We start from the raw sequence: 26,953 nt of genomic DNA, 5'->3' as shown, positions 1-26,953 counted from the left end.
AACTTCAATTTTATTTAACAGAAGGACTGGAATCTCAAGCTCCATCATTGAAACTGGAAGCCAGGCAGAGAATAAATGCAGAAGCTTGCATTCCTAGCCAGACTGAAGGCAGATGCTGCTGTTAATGACTGCATTTGGCAGTAGGCAGACAAACCTCAACCACCACAGGCACAAGCTCAAAATGGTGATTGCATGCCTGGCTCTTGTCACATAGGCCTTCACAGGAGTTAAGTGGTAGTGCTACAACTACAGTTGTACAATGGGTACAAGTCACAAAACAAGTGATTCTGACTAGACATTATTTAAAGAATTGATTTTTTCTGACATGAAGGAAACCACACGTTGGAACAGGCTGTCCAGCAAAGCTGTAGAGATAATCAAAATGCAACAGGACAATGCCCTGAGCAACCTGGGTAGGAACTGCTTTCAGTGAAGGTCTTAACCCTAAAACCTCTACTAGATCTTTCCAATCTTGTTTGCTCTGTATTTCTATTATGTTCTAGCTTTACTGATCTGATCTTACAGTTTCAGCCAACCTCAATGAGACAATGAATAGGTGCTTAAAGATGTATAAAAATCCTACTGTACAAACTTCCTCTACAGAATGGTCCCTACTTTCTCTTAGTTTTAACCCAATGCAATCAAGTGTTAATGGATTCAAATATATGATTATTTGACCATGTGAACTGTTATCTGAACTCAACCAATAAGCCTGAAAGTTCTTATCCAAAAACAGCTATCCACAGGCCAACGTTGTGCAGATTTTTGAGTCTGGATACTACAAGAATAGTGTGTTAGACTTCAAGACCCTCAGGAGAAAAAAACCAACAAAAAACAATCAACAACTCTGCTGAAACCACTCAATAAAATCTCTTAATATTCCCTTTTTGGAAGGATTTCATGAAGACAAGCAGTAACTCTGAATGAGCCAGTTGCTGAAATAAATTCACTTGTTCACTGAGCTGCATTAGTTCAGAAATGCTGACAATCATACCTATATATTTGTTGAAAACATGAAAAGCAAACCCATTTTTTCCCCCTTCACATAGCTGAGATGGCATCATATGACTAGAACAGTCCCCTTAGCTTCTGCCTTATCTATTTCCTAAGTATACAATCATGCCAAAATCTGATGTGAATGCTGGAACACATTACTGCATTTATTTACTTTCTGGAAAGGAGCTCTCTACAGCATGAAACTAAATCTCCTTTTTCCATTCTTCACTTGATGCCAGCTTAACTACTAAGAAAGCTGGCATTCTCTTTGTATGTGATTATATACTATACAACAATTAGTAGTCATAGCTTTTAGGCTAAGAGTTTAGGAAGTTTTTATGGAATAAAAAAAAAAGTTTATGCCTTTTCCCTCCATCTACTAAAAAAGTACAATTAAATACTGATTACAAACTCTGAGTACAACTGAATACAAAAGTATTCAAATAAAAAATAGTTACATTGTTTAGGGGGAGTAAAATCATTTTGGAAATCAAAAACTTAACGTTTAAACATCTGAATGAGAAGATGACTTCTGAAGCAGCTGTAATTTTCAAGCTTTCCTAGCTAACCATAAAAGCATGCACAGCTCAGGAGCTGTTATATACTGGAAGGATTCTAAGTTGTTTCATGCAATATTCAATGATAACTACACAAGAGAAGGAAGGGATCTGTCTGTAAAGTAGCTACATAAAGACACGTATAACACTGCCTATTGACTGAACAACTGCAAACACAGCACATGCCAAATGCAGAATTAAGATTGCAACTGGTTAGCGTTAGTGCACTGAGTAGTGTGGACATGCCTCGTGCCCAGCATAAACAACACTTTGCTACTGAATATAGCTGAAAATGGAATTAGAATAGTAGTTATGGCAGAACTCAGTTGAAGATGAAGCTGAAAAGAAAAAGGTACCTGACAAGTGGAGGAAGCAAATGATGGAGAAAAAAACATTAGCATTTTGTTTTTCACTTGAATTGGAATTAGGAATAACTTCATTTTTATACAACATTTTTCTGTAAATATCAATGTGATTGATATTTAAAAAATGTAATACAAAAACTGTAAAAGTTGAATAATGAGCTGGGATTCCTATTCCTCCAGATTTGAAAAACAGAATATCTACCCATCATGTGATGACTCGGGCCCCCATGTCTTCGCTATTGTATCAAATATAGCTGGAACCAACATTGGTTTCATACCTAAAAGGGATACAGAATGATACAGTAATGTTCTCAGCCTCTGTTTCTATGTGTTGACTTTCAGAATTTACTTGATATAGTGACTTATAATTTACAAATCTTATTATTTAGCAATGCCTTTGATGCATTTAATATTTGCAAGACATTCTGCACATATGGCCAGAAAGAAAGAAAAGCTTGTGTGTTTCTTCAAAACTCAGACAGACTGACATGCAAGCTAGACACTACTCGTAGCCTCAATTCTGAAACTAAAGGCTACACAACCTACTAGATGAGAGAAAGTACTTTTACGAGGTAGGATCCAATCAACCACTCTACAGTCCCCAGTTTGAGTTTTCGTATGAAAGTCATTCTTCGTATTATGAAGAAATAAAATCACAGGATTCTTTGCCTAGAAACGGGCAAACCACAATTTCTGTAATGCATCCCATGTTTTTTCCAACAGCAGCTTTATAAACCCACGACAACCTATTCCACTGAAAATGCCACAGCATTCAGAAACAATGCACCATTTAAGTTACGGACAAAATAATTGTTTCACGAGGACAATTCCACACAGGTCTAAAATACATTCCTACAACCCGTTGCTAATTTGTACAAATCAGGCAAAAGGTTACCTCTTAATCAAATGAAATTGAAAACTCAAGACTGAAACAGAACACAGGCTTTAAAGAGAAGCGGGTAGTTGGAAAATAGACTAAATAAGTAACCGCTAGATTAGAACCACTTTTCTTCCTAACTGTATTGTAAATAGACATGAAATGACTAAGGAACACCATTTCTGCAAAAGTGGGTAGTGTGATATGCATGGTCATCGCTCAAGCGTATTTTCTTCATAACTTTTCCTGTTTGGAAGTGCTTGTATAGTAAATAAAACTGAGAGCCCAGCAGGTTACAGGAAGTTCCTTCATTTTTTCCATTTGTGGATCTACAAAACATTCTTTATATTGTGCATCTTTTACTTCCTATTTCATCTTTTCCTCATTCTTTTTCAAAAGGTCCCTCGTGCAACAAGCAGTACTATTTTATTTTGAATGATCAGATCTAAATTTTAGTGCATCAAGAGTTTCAACTGGAAGTGCTAACCCTATTTTCCACCCCATTTTACAAATGTTCATCTAGGCTTGGGAACCGTGTGCAACAAGACAGTATAAAATCAATCCCTCATTTACTTCAGCACTAAAAAAAGTATCCAAATGTAGTATTTCAGGAGAAATGATTCTGCAACACAAGAACTGGAGTAACAAGCACATGAAAAGCAACACCATCTAAGTTGCCTATACTCAATCTATTTTATGTACAAAAACCAAAACTTCCTCTCTGAAAGATGGACAACAAGTCTTTTCTTGCAAGGAATTAATTTGCTTAGGGGCATATATAATTACATTTCATGGTTTATATCAGCCAAGCATGAGCAATGTTCTTAAACAATTACAGTCAAGCACTATGTAATAGGATGAATGCTAAGTTTTGTAAAGCTTGAGAAATTTTTATTTATAAGGCTAAGTTGCTGACATTAGTCAGAGAATCAGGATGAACAGAGAGAACAGTTTTTCAGACAGCAAATGCCTAACAGCTGGTTTGGTTAATTGCTCTCTCTCGATTTATTGAGAAACCATCATGTAAAGGTCTGTATCTCACCTGTTCTGAACAAACAATGCAAACAACTCATGACTGAGTTACCTCTTTATGATCCAACTAACCAGCCAGTCCTCCTGAATGCTACTCTTACCAGGAGATGCACAGTGTTTTTGACAAAAGTGGCGTAAGCATTACAGAAACTTGACCCGTTAAACAGTTTTTGACACAAACAATGAAAATACCTACCACTGCACCCAGTGTTCAAAGACATCACCTTTTTTACTGCTCAACCTGAGGAGCTGTAGGAGCATCAGATTGTGCTTAAAGCAATCTCCTCAACATACCTGAGTATATTACTGCACTCCAGCTTTGATAAAATTAAATCATATCACTTTAAAGACCATGGTTATTGCTTTCCTTTCCTTGCTCTACACCCTTTGTCTTTGCACTGTGTTCCTTTATTCTTGCAAAGACTCAGAAAAGCACAGTCCTATCAAACTTTGCGAGGACTTGAATCACCAACACTAAAGCTGGAAAATCCATGTCAGATCTACCTGAAAATTTTAGCACAGTCTCTTGACCTTTTGACTTAAGACACAATAATGTATGTGGTCACCATACTTTCTGGTCTACTGTCTGCATTAGGGTGTGATTTAGCTTAACATTTATCAAGGGATTTCTTACCATGTCTTCTGAGCTCTAACCTTCTATCTCTGTTGTTCAGACCCACCTGCCTGTCACAGACCTGTACACACCTTAACCTTTGCAATCAACCTTTCTGCTGTACTTTGCATGTCTGAAGCATCACCAGAAAGGGAGAAAAAAACCAATCTGTCTTTCCTGTCTTCTCTAGGACTGCAGAGGATATGCCCAAATTCTCCACAACCTTCTCTTCCTTCCCAAATCTCAAGCAGAATACATGGAAAAAAAATGCTTTCTGTAAGAAGCTGGTATAAGCATTCTGAGGAGCTTTAATTATTTCTCCACTAATTAGCATTTTTTTTTAGTATAGATGAAGTCCAGATTTAATAAAAATAAAAGGAGACAGATGGGCTTTTTACTTGCAGCACTGTCAACTGGCTGCTAAATGCAATAGCCTGAAAAACAGAAAATATAGTGTTTCTCCTGAAGAGTGCCCAAAACCATGCAATTGTTAAAGCTTCTTATGAAAAATACCTCCAATTAAAGAAAGAATTTTTATTTCTAATGAAAGAAATGAGAACTAGAAATTCAGAGACTTCAAAAACGACAGTGCTTCAGATTTAGAGAAAATACAGCCACTGTCACTTTGTTGGACTTTGCTTCATTAAAAACATATCTGCAAATATACACAAATGCATCAGACTCTCACTGCAGCGAAGCTTAAACACTGTTCTCTTCCCTGCCCTGTTATGTGCTTCATCAGGCTCACACATTCTCATTAAGAAAGCTACAATATAATTAACTACAAAGTTAAGTAAGCTTTTGAATTAACACTGCTTTGAGGTTAAGTTCCTCTAAACTTTTATATGAAAGAATAGGCAGCCTTAAACTGTAATGAGGACAAAAGCAGTAACTGAAACAACATGGCTCAACACAGCATGAATAAAGGTCATTAAGCAGTGCCTTCAATGCTTTTCCGCATTTCCTCTACATACAATGATGCAGCAAGGAAACACCTCACCTGAAGATGTAAGCCACCAATTAAAAAAATACAAAAAATTAAACCTAGAATTGACTTTGGTAAGTAGTGGTGAATTATTTATACGGATTAAAAAAAAAAAAAAAAAAAAAAAAGCACAGATTTCTCCATAGAAAACCTGCCAAGCAACAAACAAAGGAATGGATCAGAAGCGCACACATTCTCAGGCAAATATGCATCTCTAGTAGGAACCATTTCATTGGAGTAGCTCTGCTAAAAGCAGAATAAGGTTTCACAGTCACGCTCTGTGATCTTGCAAAGCTGGAATAGAGTAGATAACTTACAGAAGTATTTCATTTTGAGGTTCCCCTTTCCAACTGCAAGACTACTATTCTAAACAAACTTGGCCTTTATCCTAAGAATCTATTCGGACAAAACAATCCTTGTGAACTATGCATTATTCAGAGCAAATTAAACTCACTTATTTAACAATAGCATTTATACTATGAAGTGTAACTTAACCAGTAGACTAGGCCCACATATAGCACAGGGAACTCCCCACCCTAAAATTCACTTTCAGAAACATACAGCAGATAGTTACATTGGAAAAGTCACTTTTAATTCGATCAGGGCTATTGTCAAGAACAGAGCAGCACCTGTCTCTCTGCTCTTAATCAGCAACATAAAACCAAAATCCTGTTACAGTCCAGCTGCTGCCTTACACATCTATATTCCTTCTACCAGATATCTGGACAATCCTGCTCAGTACAATTCCACTTAATCAAAGAAACCAGAGACTCTGGAACTACATAAGCAACTACATCCTGAAGTGAAATTCTTCAAAAATCTGATTCTGATTCCTTCTCTGCTGATTTATTTGGTTACTTTTGAACAGTACAATAGTAATGACTGGATTTTTCTACACGCAATTTATTTTCTTTCATGGCCAGTGACATTCTCTGTTACCGTTTTGAAGTTAAATGCCATACACTGCGACGCTCTTCTTTAACCCAGTTCTGGCAAAGACCATTGACCCAAATTCATAATTCTACTACAGCAATGTCAATGTTTGCTCAGTTGTTCTACTGAGCTTTGATTAAAATGACTGTTTAGTAAGAGAAGTAAATGCCATTGTTTTCCTTGACAGATGATGTTATCAAAGATACTGCAGAAAGGCCCAGAAACCAATTTAGGCCCTGAAAATAAGGAGAATATATGGAGAATAGACTACAGTGACAGAAGTTAGAAAACCTCTAAGAACAGACCCAACACAGCAAACCAGGGACACTTTCTTGGAAAAGCATTGATGTATAAATGTTCAGATGTCTCTTCATCATGAGTTTCCTGCTTACCTGATTGCTCAAGTCTAGAAATGCTACAATGCTGCAACTGAAAATGGACACCTGTTTGTCAGCAGGTAATACTTAGAAGCCAGGGATAAAATAATTGCTCTGACACATTTTTTGGTATTGTTTATATAACATTTCAATTTGTTTGTACTCTTTTACACAGTGCCTGATGACACTCACATTCCTAAAGATTCTAAATACCCTCAGCTTGTCATAACTTCCCATTACAAGGGTCATAAAAATAACCAAGAGCTGACCGCACAGTATTTCAATGAAAGCATCACATCCTCATCTCTACTTGTCAAAGCCACTCAATTTCTCTAGCTCTTCCATAAAACCTATTTTTTTTTAATTAAAGTTAATTTTAGAAAGCATTTAGCCTATTATTTACTTGAATTAGCACCATCTGAAAGGGACACTTAGCATGTGTGAAATAGAGGGATGTTCTCATCTATTTTCTTTCACTTAGAAAGAACAGTTCCACAGAAGGAGGAGACATCTTGATGGGTATTCTTATGTTTCCACAGTCTGTACAAGACATCATCCACTGCATCGCAAGTTATTCTCACTGCAGGATGGCCTCAAATATATCCAGCTGTAAATAACTGTTTGCCTGGAGACAGGTCAGCTAAGGCCCAAGAAGAAAAACTCTTTATTTTTTTCACAGATATTTATGGTTATAGATTAAAAAAATATATATATAAATCAGTGAAAGTACTGTCAGAAAGATTAAACTACTAACAGGAATCAATAGGTAAATCTCTCTTGCACCACCGAAATTTAAGACAGTGCATATTATAACTATGGTATTCTAAATCACATCTCTTTTCCAGTAAATTAACCTGGGACCAACGCACTTCACTAAAATTTAACAGATTATCATTAAACCACTTCAACAAGTCTGCCTTCAAGGGAAGGCTTAATTAGAAGTTTTGGCAACCACATTTTATATGATAGCCGCATTAAATTCATGTTGTAATAACACCTGAACTTCAGATTTACATAGATGTATCTGTCTGAGGTCATATAACAAAAAGCCTGAGATTGCAAAAAAAAACCAAAGACCAACAATCAAATAAACACCCACATCCGACATACCTTGGCAAAAAAGACTGTGAGGTGCGTTTCACTGCCGAGTATCCAGATGGGGAACTTTGGAGATTTCAAATAGGAGCCAACCTAATGTGCAATGACAGCAGAGTCACAAAGCAAACTCAGAAATCTTATCAAGTTAATGACAAATCAGTTTGTGAAGATCCAAATGCTTTGAGAACTAAAATAAAATGCTCTAGAAAATAAAAATAATGTACAACAGTTAATGTGCACATCTTCAATTCCTGTCTGACTTGGAAAACAATGTAACTTATGCTAACTAGCTGAAAGACGACATCACTGAGAAAGTGGTATCATCAATATGAAATGTTTCAGCCTTGGAGATATGCTGAAAATGCACACCAATAACTAACTACTCTTATGTAACAATACTATAATCAGATACAGAAATGAGGCAGAAGTCCACTTGACCTACTAGCTGGTTTTGGATATATCGATTCAGAATTGCTGTTTAATATATGAGAGTGTCAGTCAATACAGAATGCTCTGCAAACTACACAATCAAAACAGAAGCCATGGACAAGCAAAAAGCCACTCAAAATTATGGGTGTTAATGCTGTTTCAAAAATAATATTTGTAAAGCACAAGATTTCCCAAAATACTTAAGGAAATTCTGTGTCACGATGGGAAATGACATGGATCAAGCTGCACTTCAGTAGTGTTCAGATGTGCACAAATAAGTACTCAACACCTATATTTTGAATCTTTCAGATTCAAAGCACATATCATAGGAGTCTTATCGTGAAAGGAAGCTTTTTAACTACCAACATAACCTACAGTAAGTATTATATCAATTTAAAAAAAAAAAAAAGCTTCTGCCTACCTTAAATTGGTGCAATCAAATTTTAGTTTAAAATAGCATCAAACAAGATTTCCCTAATATGATGGATTTAACAATTGCCCTATTTATCTGCTTTAGCATAATATTACTCTCAGTTTTAACTGGAAGTTGAACATCCATTCAGAGTTCTATAATATCTCCTCTTATCATTCGCACTGGAGCTTGAAGTAATACTGTCAAAGTCCAAACCACTCAAAAAAATACACTAAAATTTAAATCAGAGAACAGCTTACCTTACAGTATCTCAGAGATTCCATCAGTGTCAGAAAGCCCACTGTTGCTTGTTTATGTATGCCAAGAAGTTCTGTTCAAAACAAAACCCAAAACTTAAAGAAAAATCTGCAAAGCTTCTCTAAATCACACCCTCTTGCTCTTAAAATGGGTTAAGCAGCAGTTTTTAATCATGCAGTTTCAGAAAACATAAGTTATAGTAAAATAAAAGAGTTTAATAATTTCCCCTCTCACAAAGGAATAAGAGCCAAATAGGTGTTCATAGATGAAGACTGCTGTTGACAGCCTCTTTTCAGAAGTTGCTGGATTTATTAGGAGAAGCACTTGTAAATTACACTAAAATTATACTCAATAATAATAGGAAAAACAGCTTTTCCAAAGGGAAAGAACCACACACACATATGTATGAATGAGCACGTGCACATATTCCAGTCCCTTTTTGAGAGTTCCACAGCTTTATTTATCCTAATAATTTCACATTCTGAATAATAAGAATTTTGTAAATAGTAGTTCTGTTAGTACAAAATAAACTGTTCCCTCACTTTCATTTTCTCTATTAACTTCCTTTTATCTTACAGCCCTCAAGCACACACAGCTGGCAGAAACAGCTGAACTATTTACATATTAGTGATTGAAAGAGCACTTGCGAAGCCTTTTTTGTAGCTTTTTTGAATGCTTTCAAATTCAAGTTTAGAAACCAGTCATAATTGTAAGGATTTGAAAGAACTCCAGGCTTACATATATGCCATCTCAACAGTGAAGCAGTGTCAGTGCCATGCTTCCTTCTTTAACTGACTGTCATTACAGACATGGTTTAACTTTTTCCCCCACTGTTAAGAAAACAAAACCAAATTTACAAACAATGGCTCATTTAATACCTTTGTGGACTGTAAGTAGAACTCATTACTGTAAAGCTGCTAGCTATACAAGTAGAAGGACCACTCTGCAGCCTATAATTCTTGATCCCTGAAAGCACAGTTTCAGATCAATCTTCACATTTGCTTTAATTAAAACATATGGGATTGCATAGATATTACTTTTCAAAACCTCCTTATCTCACTGACTTACGACTGCACTGCTATAAATCGCAATACATTTAGACAATTCATCTTCCATTTGAGCCACAAGAAAGAGAGCTCAAGATCATTCAAACTAAGGAACAGCTTTTATTGTTAAATAATACTTATATGTGGGTGAAGGGAAACAAATGACAGAATAACGCTATATTAAGGAAATAATTTTAACACAAGATTTATTTTGAAGAAGTCAGTTAAAAAAAAAAATCAATAAAGTTCAGTCTGACAAACAAAGAATTCAGAATACAAGAAAGAGGAACAAGTAGTAACATTTACTATTCAGAAAATACCAATTCAAGTTATAATTAACAGGTTGTTAATTATCTTAATTATCTTCTTAAAAGGGAGAAAATATCAGAACCTTTAAAGGAAGTTCAGGCACAAACTAATGAAGACTTTAAGAAGTAATGAGACTGTTACAAACAGCATCAGAATACTACCACCTAGTGATAGATTGAAACATCACAAATGCTTGGCACTTTTTTAAAAAAAACCCAAAAGATTACAGCATTTCATTTTTTTCCATATTAAATTGCTGCCTTTCTTCTTGTTACTGAAAACAGGAAGCTCACTCTAAGTAACATCAGTAAAGATTTGGACTTAAAATACTGAACTGAAAATAACCTGGGTAGCTCAAGCAAAAACACACACCACATAACTCAGAATGCAAAATAATAATAATAAAGATTCCTCAAAGATTTCTGTATTCAGAACCATATCAAACAATAACTTTGACAACTCCTACTTCCAGCCCCCTGCTATATCTCCTGTTCCTTGCTCCCCTACAACACCTTCTCTTGATGCCTGTTATTCCCTTACTACCAGCCTAGGAAGGCTGCATCAGCAGAGTAGTTACACTACCAGTACACACGTTTACTTGTGAAGCAAGAGGCACCACAGGACTTTTGCTCAGTCACTCCTATGGGAGGCAGTAATTTCTCTGTTTTGCGTGTGTGAGTCTCTGGCAGTTCTCATCTGTCATAAAAGTTGTGAGAACCTCTCCTTAAAATGCCAGATGCACAATTTGACTTAAACTAGCTATGTCCAAAATTACCTGATGAATGAAAAACAGACAAATGAATACCAATTGTCACATATTGGTCTTTTAAAAATAAATACTATTCCCTTTACCTAGCTACAATTATGTAGATAGATCTGGGAAAAAAAAAATAATACAATAAGATCTTAGTATTCTTAGAAGACTATTTCCATCTTGGAGTATTAATGAATAAAGTCTCTCAGAAAGATAATCTGAAAGGTTGCAGATCTTAGTGGAACTCCTTACATGAACCATAGACAAAGTATGCCTGGGAAAATTAATTATTACCTTATGTATCAAAAAGAAAAGAGGGGTCTGGAGACTATAAATGAGGAAATAATGCAGGGTACTTAACAGAAACAACAAAAATGCTAAAAAGAAAAGCCCCTGAACAAAGGATGATTTTAACCTCCAAAGAATCTTGCAACAAACTAGTAATCAATATGCATGCAGGAGAATGATCAAAATCAAAGAACAGCCAGTATAGATTCATCAATAATAAACCACCGTAATCCAATCTTAATGCCATGGAAAGAAGCCTAGTGAAGCAAAGAGTTACAGTACCCAAATGACATTCTGACAAGCCTAATGCAAAACTACAGCCTCTATGGAATCATAATGAAGTAGAAGTCTCAAAGTCTCAAAGGAGATTACATTAACTGCTCATTGTAAAACCAGTGCATTTCAATTCAGATTCTGAATGGAGACTTATATGAATCTATCGTAAGTCAGTATTCTGAGCAATGACTTACATTACAGAAAATCCTTGTGAAATATATGATGATGAATCTGAGATGTACTTTGTAGCAGTATGGGAGAAAAGGTGAACACCTTACAATTCAAAGCATTTATTGTTCTAAGATCATCTTCTCTTTGTATGAAATAAATCAATCAAACATAAAAAAATAATCACAGAAGCATAATACTTTGGAAGATGGCATCAAAGGAAAAAACACAAAACAAATTAGGATCTGGACAAGTACCAGCACGTCAGTAAAAGAATCAGTAAGTACTTGTAACAAGACATGGTAGAACCACAGAATACTTCATGTTGAAAGCGATCTTTAGAAGTCACCTACTCCAAACATCTACTCAATGTGGGTCCAATTAAATCAGAGACCATGGAAAGCTGTGCCCAGCTGAGTTCTGAGCATCTCCAGGAATGGGGGTTCCTTATCCAGGAACCTGTTCCAGCATTTGACCATTCTCCTGGGAAAAGTTATTCCGCTGGTACTGATATGAAGTTTCCATGTTACAGCTTCTGGTCACAGACTCTTGCTCTTCCACTACACAACTACGAGAAGAGCCAGGCTCTATTTTCTCAACACCTCCCATACGACATTCATAGACAGCAACAAGCTTCCCAAATAGCATTCACCTCTTTCAATGAAACAAAAGCACTCTCTCCACCCCTACTTGTACATTGTGTGCTCAGCCCCACTTATCCTCACAGTCCTCCACTGGACTTGCTCAACTTTGCCAACGTCTCCCCCACATTGGGGAGCCCAAAATGGGACAGAAAGCACCAGTGTCAAATATGCGGAAACATCACTTCTGGCTAAACTCCTAATGCAGCATAAGATACTGTGGTACCTGTTCAAAAGGACATACTATGATGACTCATGCGCAACTTGCTGTTCACATGTTCCGGCTAATTTCTAAAAAAACTACTTGCTCAACACTCACTAATGCTGGTGCACAGGCTCATTCCATTCATGAGGCTCCCAATAGCTCATTTATCTAGCCTGATGAAGTCACTCTGAATCCTCCAGTGCCTGCCTCCAGTGCACTGGTATTTCTTCCCAACTTGCTGCAACTGCATGCCATTCTATGATCCAAGTCATCAGGTATCTTATCAGCCTGTAGCTGACAATCTTGTAAAATCTGATGTTACGATATTAACATCAGTGATTTTGTGCAAGGATACTTTATTTTCATTGCATGGCAGCTTAAATCAAAGGACAGCAGTGAGGAGAAATCAAAGCAGAGATACATAGTATTCCAGATGTGTAGGAGAGCATCGCATAGTATGTAAAAATTATGAACAAGCATAGTCAACTTACTCATTCCTGAACATTCTCTGTCTCCATCCCACACGTTAGAAACAGCATGCCCCGTCAACAGGAGGTTAATCAAACTTTGGCTATGTAATAAAGAGAAATAGCCTATTGAAAGGGACATAAATTACTTCTTATAAAGTCTCTACATTTAACAAATGAAAAAATATTATTTAATCAGCTGAGTACATATATTAACATTTATTTTAATTACAGTGTATTTTTAATTCAGTAACACTAATATGGTTCCTACCCTTCCTATCAAATGATTTGATATAAAAATGTAGCACTGAAATTGAGAATTCTTCCTCTGAAAACGCAGCATTAACCTAAGTCTTCCCTCAAAATTCACATACAAGAGGGAGTAAGCATTGAAGAGATATGCTATGATAATTGTTGCTTTTGCATACTATAATGTTATGACTGAATCCTTCCAATAATGCCAATAATTTCATAAAAATGAGCGCATTTATCTATTTTAAGTAGCAGCAACCACACCTTTCCCAGCTTACCTTCCATGACCATAAACAGGATCTATCAATGGCTCAGTTGCATCCTCAATTTCATTTTTTATGTTTTCAGTACCCTGCAGAAACATAACAAGTATTTTTGCCTTCTTCAGGATTGAACAACAACATCTACAACAACAAAGTGTAATCCCAAAACACTAGGAGGCTGATATCACATGAAGTGAGACATGAACACGCTTATTTCTTGTGATAGCAAATAGAAACACAAAGCAAAATAACACAGTAATGAAACAATGCTACTAGGGAGGCTGCTGTTCTTATGTAAAACACGAAACTGAAACACATTCATTTCTCATGATACCAGGGATATACAGGGAAGGATGTTTCCAAAATCTGTAATTCTCCCAGATAAGAGGAAAAAAACAAACCAGGGATTAAGCTTTTCCATATTTTTATGCTGCACATGAATCACAACATGAGTGAAGATGCTATTCTATCCACTGAAATTTATCACCTGACTTCACTGTTCATGGTTTTAAAGAAAAAGGGTTACCATGACCAAACATTCTGTTAACGAAGATGCACACAATAATCAAACAACCCACAAACCTTTGTCAGTATCACAGAATACAGAAAGAGTAATACTCCAAATCTGTTTGTCCACACTGAATATTGATCCCAAATTGCATCCTTCAGCTCAGGGAAGCTTTTGAATGCGCGTTTGCTAAAGACAAAAAGCAACAGAAAAAAAGAACCTATTGAGATGAAACAGAACAGCACCATGAAGCACAAACAAGACATACTAAGACCTAGCATGAAACTGTCCAAGTAAAACAGCCTAAAACTATAGTGTTATACACAGAATGACACAGCAGCTGTTCTGTAGTTATCATAGTTGCCATAGAGTCATTAGTATTGACCCACAAAATGATGATAAATCTGGAGCAAAGTGTAAAAACGTACATTTTATACACAAACACCAAGGTTAAAGTGAAATGCATTTGTGAACAAGTTGAGTAGCTTGAACCAGGAATTCTACTAAATGTTACTGAAATCATGATGGACTCTGCCCCAGAATAAAATCTGCATTACACACTGTTCTGAAAGGACCTTCAGATCAAAAATGGTGGAAGAAAATACCACTCGGTAAAAAGTATCTCAGCCTTTAGAAGTAATTCCTACATTTCCCTTGAGAATTTGACATTATTAGATTCCAGATTTGGGAAGAAAAAAAAAAAAAGAAAAAGAAAAAAAACAACATTCAAAGTGGTACATCCACATTTGGGAAAATAATTGGTTGCTGCCTAAATGATTACAGAACACCGAGTGATCTGTATTTAAAAATAAAAAGTAAAGGAAAAACTGGAGAAAGGAAGAGTTCCATCAGATTCCAGTGAAGTAATACACTTGCCCTTTCTTGGGAAATTAACAGCTGAACTCTGCTTTCCAGAACACAAATATTAGCTTTCATTGAGTTACTCAAACTAGATCACATTCTCTGCTTATCTGTACGTTTGAAAAAGTATACCCATATGTGAGTTTTCTCTGGCCAACACTTAAAAAATTTAAATTGTCAAGGCAAAGTCATGAAATCCATTGCTCAACTTGCTCTAGAGACAGAGAAAAGGATTTAATTGCAATTGAGAGACTGTAACAGATCAAAGTGGGTATCAATAATTCATAGACTGGGATTGGGGAACAAATCAGCATTAAGATTAGATAAAGTTACAGCAATTGTAACGTACTCCTTTCCCCATGCAACTACAGCTTGCTCTTTCAGCCTATTATTACTACTGAAGACAATAATCAGCAGTTATTTTACTTCCAATAAGTATCATTTTCAATCTCAAGTGTTTTCTCTTGCTCTTGTTTTCCTCTTTTGGTATTTATTTTTATCATACGTAAAAACTGTTTGCCATGAAAATAAAAGACAGTTGCCTTTAAAGACAAACTCAGCAGAACCTCAACCTTTGTACTTACACCCAAGAAAGAAAAGTTCAAACTTTGCTTTTTTAAGATTCTGTTTCCTATTTGAAACTTTTATGAACATTTCCCGTGTAATCTCAAATCAATACTAGACTACATCCTTTTTTCAGTGTTGATATCAAGTATTTCTAATAGAATCACCTGTGGGACTATGTGGAATTTGAGGATGGACACCTTAAACTCAGTATATTAATTTTAACTAGCTCTGTTTATTCAGCAATTTCACGTTATTACATTGCTCCAGTTTTAAAGTCAAATCCTTTTGTTCAAGGTAATATTCAATTTTAAACTGTAAAATGTAAAATAAATAAATAAATAACACAACATAAAAATCCAAACCCCCCAAAATGAAATTTGAAATCCATATTTAACCTGATGTGCAACACACAAGAAGTTCTTCAACACAGCCAGCCCCTCCAGGGCTATGAATATTAGCGTTACTTCAAAATATTGTATTTTAAATGTTACAACATATTACTTACTGAATTAATGCATGAAATCGCTCAAAGCCAAGCTCTTCCACAGCCAAGGCAGCTATACACAAGAGACACTTTTCAGCACTACACATGGCAAAAAATGACACAAGATACACACAGCAAGCTAGTATACTTTCAAGCTTTAACTATATTTTTGATTTTTAATCCTCCCTTGACATTTTCATTTTTTAACTAGTTTGTGTAAAACTGATCCAGTGAACATTAAGATTCCAACATACAAAATAGAGTATTTCTATTTGGAGTAATCAATTTATTAAAAGCACAAAGCCACTGGATTGTGCAGCTTTTAAAACATTTGTCAAATGGTAAAGCTGTTGATTTGGTACAAATCACAACTGTCAAAGTCATCAAGCATATGCATGCTACAGATGTAACTTCGTAGGTCAGTAAGTATTATTTCCTAGAAAAGCAAGCATGATTATTCGGATCATTTTATCAATGTAGAAAAGCTGTATTTTTTCTTTTAGAATACATCAATATTACTGAAATTTTTACTTCTTGTTCTTCCTCTTTTAATACTAATTCAATATTTATCACAATAAAAGAGTAGAATTGAACTGCTACACATTCTATTTTTACATATATTTTTCCACTGTTTTTTGTTAATCGCGGTTAAATAATCTTCCAAGTGTTACCTCCAAGACAAGAAAAATTAAATAAAAAAAAATACAGCATTTAGTGTCTTCCCAAGTTCAATGTAGGCTTTATATTTTTGTTCCCCCTCAGAACATTTTCAAGTCAGGGCAATGAAATGACCTTTTAAAGATGTGCCAGTTCTGTAATTATAGAGTTCTGATGAGTATTTGTATATTAAGACTGTAGAAGTCTTCAGTGCCCTTTAGCCTTCGGTACTTTATCCACCTGTGAGTGGAATAATACACAAATCAGATGGAGCCGTTTGCTGATACAGGCCACTCTGCTGATTTTTTAAATAAAGTCTGATCACTTCGCTATTGAATGACTTCCTATGACTTTCATTAAAAACCTGAAACCATTGGAGTTAATACTACCGCCCAACTCCTCCCGCAACTGTACTAAAGGATCCCCTTCCAAAGAGTTGATGCCATTTCTGCATAAAGTTAGAGGGAATAAAGCATATAAAGCAACCTTTGAACCTGGGAACTTGCACTACTACAGCCAATGCATGGCCAACAACAATCACTAGAATACATCACAAAAGCAGATGAAAAATGCTACTGCATTCAGTAAGTGTGCTTGAATCCCTGTTTTGTTCACACACCAAGATTACAGGCAGCTCCATTCTGTTACTACAGAACAGAACAAAGTGGTTAGAGAAGCACTGTTCGAAACAAAGGGAAAGAAGTAGAAATCCTAAAAAGAAGTGCAGATAGACATAACCCAAACAAAGCTAGATAAAGACAGCACTTAGTGGAGAGGAAAAGTACAAACTGCAATAAAGCATGAGCTGTGTGAAAATACAGTAGTACAGAAATCCTGCAGAGTGCTAATTCTATCGTGCTGCACCTAAACACATTGTAAGTTTTTTATTTCATGATTTTACTGTAAACTTATTCCCACATTCAGTTCCCAAGTAGCACTAGCCTGCCACGAGGGATTGCATCTCTAAGACTCCTCTGCCACCCTACATCACACCTCTCAAGTTCCAGAAACTATGACAATGCCAGTTTGTATTTTTACTGGTTTTGGCAGCCAAGCAAGAAATAAACTTATTCCTTTGCACTAGCAACAACAGAACTTTGCATTATCATCAGTACCTTCTTACTAATATCTTTCTTCCTAGGCTAACCAAGCAGAAGCTAAAATTGCTTATTTGGTTAAAATAGCAGGATTTTAAAAAGAAAGCACTAACAAGTACATCTTAAATCAGGAAATTTGTAGCATTAAATAATGTATAATTAAAATAGTGATTGAACTGTAGGGTACATAAAACAGGAATGTAGAATAGTTCTAGTAGAATATGAACAGTCAAGGAGATTCACATTCATGACAAAAGCATACTGCTCATAGTGAATGCGTTCTGCTCTTCCTAAGAGCATTCTATGGTGTTAAGGACAAAGTCAGGTAGAACCTGTAGAGAATTGGGAGAAGTGCAGATAGAACTGACTAGTTCATTAAGTGTTAACATGGAGGATAAAAAGAGTTTGTGCTTAAAAAGACCTCCTGAGCACACTTTCCATAAAGTTCCTCAGAACAAGGCCATATATTAACCTAAAGAAAGTTAAAAAACTATTGATAACCAGGCTCTGCTTCACTTTTTCTTCAAATGAAAAGTCATAATATGAGCAAGAGCTTTGAAGACATGGAAAATCAGCCAAAATCAGGAATTTCGAAGTTACAACCACTTTAACTTTCAAAGGAAAATATTTTTCATTTTCAAAAACAAAAAAGTTGCAGATAGTTTCCCATATAGTATTCTTTCTTTATAAGGAATAGCTCACTTTGGGACTTTAACATGGTGACTATTCTTTTTCCCCCAGTTAAGTGAAAGTTTAATCATCACTTAAGCCCTCTAAAACACATGAAGCATTTCACAGCAGATGAAGATGACTTGTGCCATAAAGAGCTCCAGCACTACTAATTGCTGTAGCTAGCTTTACACATACAGATCTACTTGTACAATTCTTACTTTGTAATTATGTCACAAAGTGGTGAATGACAGATACCTTCCGTCAAAAGATGGCACCTTTATAAGCATGTTCTCATGTGAAGGGTTTTTCATACTTCTCAAAGGGCACATTGAGAACAAAAACTAAAAGAAAAAGAAGCTTAACTTTTAACATGTTATATATCCCCACTAATGATTAATAAATACATCTCAATAGACCACAATAGTTAAATCGTCACATCTTGATGTCATATCTCAGTGTAATAGAAGATATTCAGTAACTACTGAAGAAATCAAGACATTTGAATAAAGTAGGTAAAGGAAAAATTCTAGCCTACAAAAAAACCCATCTGTTAATCTAATAAAAAGTCATTGGATTAAGCAGTTCTGGTATCACATGGAAGCAAACAAAGGGCAGAATGCTACTTTTCCCTAACAGTGGATCCAGAATATTATAGAACCAATTCAGCTTTCAAGAGTTTCATGTAGAAGCTCTTCTGATACAGCTACAAATGGCCAGTTAAAATATTCCTCTGGTGGCAGGAAGCATGGCTTTTTTCCAAATTAAAAGGAAAATAAAACAAAAAAAGGCCTCAAATTACAAAAACAAACCTGAAAAGTTCATGCAAATTGCTCACATTCAAGAGAATAATATCTCTAAGAACCCCAGTGATAGAGAGATCATATGCCTTTCACAAAAAGAATTAATGCCTCTAATTAAAACAAATATCCACTACAGCTAATGGCATTACAAAGGCTAGAATCTCATCTGAGTACTAATAAAAAGCAAAGGACCCTTAAAAACAACATAATAACATAATACTTTACTAAGTTATGGAGAATTTAGAACAGAAATACATCTTACAAGGTTGTTCCTCTTGACGACTGGATTCTGCAGGACTTTCAGAAATACTAGCAGTTTCTTCAGTTGATTTTCCCCTTATCCATGTTGCCAGAGAGTACGACTCAGAGTTATCAGAGCAAGCCATTTCCAAAATGTCACATAATGTGTGACAGAGAAGGTTTTTCTGTTCTACTTCTGAAAGATCAGAAACCTACATGAGTTCAATTGCTGCTAATCAGCATCTTATATGTGCTCCTAATATTTTTTGTACTCGTTATCTAAACAATTATGTAAGTTAACTTTAACTTATTAATGCTAACTAGTCTGTGACAACACTGGACCAGAGAATCATAAAGCTATCTTTAGAGAAACATGTTTTAATATGATTTCTAACCTATTCCTTCTTTTAGTAATAGATTTCAATTAATCAAGAATTTACAAAACACACAAGTGCAGTGGACTGACTTGGACTTCACAAAAAAGAATTCAGAGACTTTGGGTTGTTCAGCACAAAGACAGCAAGGCTTTGGCAAAACATTATTACAGCCCTTTGTTATATAAGAGAGCTTCTAAGAGATAGAAACACCTTTTTTATTTTTTAATCAGATGACAGCATAAGGAACAATGGCTTTTCAACTTCAAGAGGGTGAATTTACATGATATATTAGGAAGAAATACTTTACGGAGATAACAGTGAGGCACTGGACCAGGTAAGCTAGAGAAACAATGGGTGCCCCATCATTGGAGGTGTTTGAAATCAGACTGGACTGGGCTTTGAGCAACCTGATCTAGCAAACAGTATCCCTGCCCATGGCAGGAAAGTGTAGCAGGTGATCTCTGTGCTCCTTCCAACCCAAACCATCCCACCATTCTATATAGTATACATACTACTTTTTCTTTTATGAAAAAAAAAAAAAAAAAAAAAAGAAAAGAAAAAAGTCTCAGTACCTGGACAGTCTCTCCAAGTTGACTTTTCACTGGTAAAAAGCCTCTTCAAAAGGAACGCCTTTGATATCAAAGCATCAAGTAATGATTAAAAAACAAACACCACCAAATTTTACATTTTACATCGCTACAAGCTCTATAGCAAAGCACTCCTGCATACTATTAGACTTTCACAGTCCTTGTCCTTTAGTAAGGCACCCTAAACCTGCACTGTTTACTCATTTTTCTCATTCAATGTAACTATAAAGGTGCCCCAAAATATTAGGTTCAATCACAGTTAACACTGAATAAAGCAGACTTCAGAGTATTAAAACACCTCCAGACTGACAGGATGGATGACAGTAATGGATGCGATATTTGCAATACGTAACTGAGGAGGAGCACCTCATCACTCAGAAATCAAAAATCCCTTTCAGTATTTACAAATTACTGATCTAACCATTAGAAATTAAAACTTGCACAACAGATTAAAGAAAGGCTATACAATACTCAGTGATCTACTGCAATAATTACTTTACCTTAGTTCCACATATGCTCTGAAAAGAACAAAATTTGAGCTTATTTATCTTAAATCCTTGCTGTAATAAACACATCTTACCTGTACAGGCGCAATCACTGCACAAGGGCCACCTTCAAATTGCTCTAAAGCAGTTGATTCAGATTCACTAAAGACAAATCCTGTCAGACGGAAAGCAGGCAGTATTTAGTGAAATATGTAAACAAGTGTGTTTAAATATCACTGTCTTCTAACAGAAAAGGCATTTGTTTTGTTCATTTTCAAAAGATTCAATGAGTTTTCTAGACCTCCCCCTGCCCACAGTCATGCAGCAGGATGTGGTTAAAATATCTGAACCAAAAAGACTGAAATAGGTAAGCAGAGAAATTAACCCAGCAAAGAAATAACAGACATAAAGGGCTAATAGCTAGAGTGGTTTTTTTAACCAGTGAGACTGTCAGAGTATGTGGAGCTGAATACTTCAACCATAGTTTTTTAATTTATTATTTTCTTAGAAATCAATTAAAAGTTGCAATATTTTGTCTCAAATATGTAAAAAGTTTTTAAAGATCACTTTTTGAGCGTTACTGAGCACACATAGTACATTTCCATTCCCTAAAAGGATGGTGTATCAGTGCTGCCCATTAAGGCTGAAATACAATGAGTAACTCAAATATTCACTTATAACCATCAAAGCAAGCATCTTAGCAGCAGCATTTCACAGTACACTGTACTAAGCAAGACACAAGGTCACCTATTTTCCCTTCTCCATCTTTAAATTAGAATTATTTCCACAGCCATGTGATAGGGCAAATGCTGGAACCAAAAATGCAGAATTATTTGCTATCCCTTTGCTCTCAAACTTCCTTTCCAGACATGCTAATTCACAGCTTGCAATTCTCAGGTAAAAGCATGCACATGGACAACAAATAACTCAATGAAGATGGTGCACAACAACTTACAGTGAGTGGCATTTCACATTGTTTTCTAAGTGCCAGTAAGATAGTGCTAAAGTAATGTTCATGTAATCTAGAAACCATGCAACTACAGACAGCAACCAATGAGCAAATGCAAGCGAGGACAGGAAAAAAAGAAAATACACGTGCATGTTCCCTTGCAGTGTCAGTCTCAGTAGAATATTCAACACACTTTTCCCACATTTTCTCCTTTCCCCAGTGCTCACAGTCTCATAGTCTCGTGCAGGTTGGAAGGGACCTTAGAGATCATCGAGTCCAACCCCTGGGATTCGAGCCTCCTGTGCAGCAGAGCGGCACTTCTACCACTTGCGCCATAGGGGGGATTCGAACCTGGGCCTCCGGTGTTGCAAAGTGGCATTCCTACCTGTATGCTGTACCATTATACTCTGCTGTATCAGACGTAAGCACCCTCAACTTCTGCATGTGAGTCTGAATGAGGGCAATGTGTCTCCTGGTGCAGACTTCTGTGCAACTGCACAACAGGCACATCATCCCCAGCAGCACCAGAGAGCACTGTGCACACCTGCGGGCAGCTTTCAGCACAGACATGATACTTGCTCAACACTGGTGTGAAAAAAACCAGTAAGGTGTACAGTGCAGCTGTAGTTCCTAAAGTGTGAGCTTTCCCTGTATCTGATAGCAAGGCTCCAGCTTTTCTGAACCACGTGCAGTACAATGATGTGTTTTATATGCAAACCTCAGATGCCGGTTGTGCCTCAGATCCAGCATCACTGAATTTAGCAGTGAAACCGTATTATCCATACTTCAAATTCCGCACTAGTGTGAATTCATTCCACTGTTTACATGCGCTAAAACGAAACATTACCATCATTTCAACTATCTATATTAGCTTGTGCAATATCTGTATTAGAACGTGTTTCTGCTTTGAAGCATTAGAGCATGCCAGCTAAGCACACTGCATCAACCTTTTTTTAGTTCTTTTAATGATTTGGCCACTGCAGTAAAACAACATACTTGGATGTGGTACCATTAGACCACGGTTAGAAATCTTGACTTTGTTTCATACTCTTCAGGGTTCTTTGAGAAAGCACCAACTGCCTCAGCTCACCCTGCCCTGCTTTCAAAAACTGCCTCCTAAAAAAACAAAATCAAGTGAGGTTCACCAAGGTGAAATTCAGGAAAGACGACGCAAAACTGATACTATCCACAACATGACAGAACACAAGCATAGCAAAATCACATGTAATACCTAAAGCAGCTGTTTTCTTTGCAGCTAATCACTGCTTATTGCTCAATAAATATCATGAAGTAGCAAGAAAAAAAACCACAAAATCAACCCACTGAAACCAAACCAACCAAAGGTGTTGTTTTCCTTCTTAAAACGGCTGTGAAATCTGAAGTCAGCTCAGGTAACATTTCAGACACCAGCACTGAAGTTCTTCCGGCTTCAAAACTACCACAGCCTGCAGATCACATCTCCTTACTTTTTGTTTTGCAAAGTAACCACATCTTGAGCAATCTCTATAAGAACTCATCACCTCCGCACTCTTGCAGTGCTCTGACCATCTTTTAAGCTACCAGAAGACCAGCAACTCTGATCTGTCCTAATTTCTACTAATCCTCAATCTCAACAAATTATTTCTGTCATTCGGCTCCTTTCACTCAAGAAAAAAACACCAAAGTAAAAAATAATGCAGCTAATTTAATCCTTTTTCCCCTTACTATCTACCTGTCTTCTGTCCATAAGTAGTGTTATCATACTACATCAATCACACCAGTATCGTTCACGCCACTGTTCTTCTGCGTTACCCTTCTGTCTGCATGGAGTACATCCAGACTCCTGTTTGTAAATCGCTGCCACCAATATTTTCAGATGTAGCATCTATGCTATTTGCAATTTGTCTTCATGTACTTTGTCTACTACTGACCATAGTTTCACTTTCCTCATCTTCCCCAGATCTGACATTTACCAAGGCTCACACTTCTTACATCCAGTTGTCAATTCTACACACATTTTGCCTAACAAATGTACAGTTTAGTTACCTGCTACCATCACAAACCCAAACAACTCTACTTAAGAGGTGAGGATGCCCTGGAAGGTTTTGAGAAACTTACCCCAATTAAATAGCAGGCTGCTAATTACACTGGGCAGCCACCTGGTACAAAACAAATAAGGTTACAACCTGCCTCCTCCACAGAATCACAGAATGACCCGGGTTGGAAGGGACCTCAAGGATCATGTAGTTCCAACCCCCCTGCCTGGCAGGGCCACCAAACATACACATTTACTAGATCAGGTTGCCCAGGGCCCCGTCCAACCTGGTCTTGAACACCTCCAAGGACGGGGCATCCACAACCTCCCTGGGCAGCCTGTTCCAGGGCCTAACTGCTCTCCTAGTGAAGAACTTCCCCCTAACATCCAACCTAAATCTTCCCTCTTTTAACTTAAAACCATTTCCCCTAGTCCTGCTATTATCAGCCCTTTCGAAGAGTTTACTCCCCTCCTGGGAGTTAGTTCCCTTCAGATATTGAAAGGCTGCAATGAGGTCACCCCGCAGCCTTCTCTTCTCTAGGCTGAACAAACCCAACTCCCTCAGCCTGTCCTCATAGGGGAGGTGAATCTGGTGATCTCCAGTTCAGATCTGTCAAAAATATAGCCCTGCGAAATGTCGGAACTTCAATAAATGTGTACATTACTAAAAGCTTTCCATGTGAGCACTTCTCTAGAGTCATTAAGGCTGTCACCCTTATCAGGAGAGGTATCTTGGTACCTTTCTTAAGGTAAGGACAGCATATTTTCCAATTTTCCTATCTGGACCCAGGCAGCAGAAAAGAGATTTGGGTTTCACATTTAGATCACTGTGTCATGGGGCATTTCATATTCTTACTGCTCTGCTTTATCCCAACTACATCAGCCCCCATACCTGTTAGCCAGAGAATATACACTTCTCATTAACTTAATTTACATGTTCACACCCCATTTTGGGCAGTGAATGATATCTTCTATTCCTCTTCCAGTTCAGCAGTGCCAAAGGGGGTGTTATGTACAGATAACGACACTCCCTCTAAATGAATCAATATTCCACCCCTCCCCCAAAGCCTTTTTTTCAAAGCAGCAAGCTCCCTGCAATAAAAGCCTATCCTGTGATATTTAAACATAACATAACAACAGCTTCACAGTTTTGTGTTTACAAGTTCTAGAATCAAAGCAAAGAATTTAAAGTTGCCAGTGCAGCATGGTGTGGAATTTACTTCCTACTCTTGAACCATCACTCACTTCAAACTGCATATCATATCCACTTCAGTCAGTTCAGTTCTGCTAGCTGGCCATGCATCAGTTGATCTTCTCCCATAACACGTTACAGAGAAGGCTATTTTCTTCTGAGACAGGACAGGGATACACACTGACATCTTGCACATCATTTCTATCAGTAAGTTTCTGTATTATCCCTTTTAACTGTAGGTTTGATACAATACCAGAAAATCCCCATCAACAAGAAATTACACACAGGCCCACTGTTGCTGCCTTGTCTCTGGCTGCCTCTCAGAGATCATAGAATATAATGAGCTGGAAAGGACCCATAAAGATCATCGGGTCAAACTTTTTAGCCCCACACAGCACCACCCAAGGAACCAGCCCATACCCTGAGTGCATTGTTCAGGTGCTTCTTCAGCTCTGGCCAGCACGGTGTCATGACTGCTCCCTGGGCAGCCTGTTCCAGTGCCTGACCACTGTCCACTGAAGAACTTTTTCCTGATACCCAAAGTGACCTCCCCTAACACAGCTCCATGCTGTCTCCTCGGGCCCTGTCGCTGTCACAGAGCAGAGCTCAGCCCCTCTACTCCCTGTGAGAAGCTATAGCCGTCATGAGGGCTCCCCTCAGCTCCTCTGCTTTGGGCTGAGCAAACCCAGGGACCTCAGCTGCTCCTCACACGTCCTCCGCTCCAGAGCTTTCACCATCTTGGTACCAAGCACGTGTTCCAGGTGCTAAAGAACCCGTTTACAAACAGATCTTCTGACCCGGGCCTGTCCTGCTTTAGACAAGACTATTTGCGACTGCCCTGTTCTTGGAGTAATGAAAGGCACCTCAGCATTATGATGCTATGAAGCTATACAGAATAATGAAATAAGATGCCCTTTTAACACATGTAAGAAATACGGTTCATTTCCTATTCAAATTAGAAGCAAAAGACGATAATAAATAAATAAATAAATAAATAGAAATAGAAACCAGACCCAAACCCCAATTACTCCGAACCGAAACTGCTGCATCATTTTCCCGATGGCCCCACGCCGTGCGGGGCTGGCAGGTGCCACAGGGCCACGGTGCCCCGCACCCACACGGGGCCGCACGCAGAGGCGGAGGCGGCACCGTCCCGCCCCACAGGTGGACGAAGCGGGGCGGGCCGAGGCCGGTGGATGCCCCGCGGGGCCCGGGCCGGGCGGAGGGGAACAGCGGACACCGCGCACGCAGCTACCTTGAGCCCAACGGCAGAATATGGTGTCGGCCAGCCCGCGGGGCCCGGCTTTCTTGCCCCACACCAGGTGGACGAGCTCCTGGCCCACCTCGGACATGACGGGGCGGCGGCGGCCCCCGGGGCCGGGAGGGTGAGGCGGAGCCGGCGAAGGAGGCGGCTACGGCAGCCGCTGCCCCTGCGCAGGGGAGCAGCCTCTGTGCTTCCTGCCCGGCACACGCTTCCGCTTCCCGTGTGCCGCCCTGAGCGCGCAGCCGTTGCGGTCACAGGGAGCTCGGGGCTTTAATACTGATGCTGAATGCTCTCACTTTTAGTCTTTGCTGCTCCTTATGGGCTGCCCAGGGCAAGGTTTTGCACTTGGTCCGGAAGAACCCCAGGCACCTGTACAGGCTGGGAGGAGTGGTCCTGGAGTACAGCTCAGAGAGAAAGACCTGGGGTTCCTGATGGACGAAAGACTCAACATGAGCCAGCAGTGCGCTCTGGCAGCCTGGAAAGCAAATGGGATCCTGGGCTCCATCAGGAGAGGGGTGGTCAGCAGGGATAGGGAGGTGATTGTCCCTCTCTACTCGGCTCTTGTGAGGCCCCATCTGGAGTACTGTGTCCAGGTGTG

The 26,953-nt window shown here is 38.0% G+C and overlaps 1 protein-coding gene across 3 annotated transcripts in view; it reads right to left on the bottom strand.

Moving 5' to 3' along the window:
* The window catches only part of MINDY3 (MINDY lysine 48 deubiquitinase 3), a 42,090-nt gene extending 15,540 nt beyond the window's left edge, over positions 1-26,550 (bottom strand). The window contains exons 1-11 of one of the 3 annotated variants that reach the window (XM_015853479.2): positions 26,347-26,429; positions 22,882-23,001; positions 21,032-21,111; positions 20,437-20,494; positions 19,510-19,683; positions 16,043-16,094; positions 14,184-14,298; positions 13,617-13,690; positions 13,111-13,190; positions 8,935-9,005; positions 7,846-7,926 (exon numbers count right to left, since the gene is read on the bottom strand). In XM_015853479.2, coding sequence (XP_015708965.1) covers positions 7,846-7,926; positions 8,935-9,005; positions 13,111-13,190; positions 13,617-13,690; positions 14,184-14,298; positions 16,043-16,094; positions 19,510-19,683; positions 20,437-20,494; positions 21,032-21,111; positions 22,882-22,897 — 801 coding nt within the window. In that variant the 5' untranslated portion in view covers positions 22,898-23,001; positions 26,347-26,429. Of the gene's footprint in view, positions 1-7,845; positions 7,927-8,934; positions 9,006-13,110; positions 13,191-13,616; positions 13,691-14,183; positions 14,299-16,042; positions 16,095-19,509; positions 19,684-20,436; positions 20,495-21,031; positions 21,112-22,881; positions 23,002-26,104; positions 26,321-26,346 lie in introns of those variants that run through there. The other 2 variants (XM_015853478.2, XM_015853480.2) reach the window with 2 other exon arrangements.
* Between the last annotated feature and the right edge of the window lie 403 nt (positions 26,551-26,953).

The sequence above is a fragment of the Coturnix japonica genome, chromosome 2 (genome assembly GCF_001577835.2).
Source record: "Coturnix japonica isolate 7356 chromosome 2, Coturnix japonica 2.1, whole genome shotgun sequence".
NCBI classification, from domain to species: Eukaryota; Metazoa; Chordata; class Aves; order Galliformes; family Phasianidae; genus Coturnix; species Coturnix japonica.
Note: the sequence above shows the minus strand (reverse complement) of the source record. Positions and strands in the feature narration are given on the sequence as shown.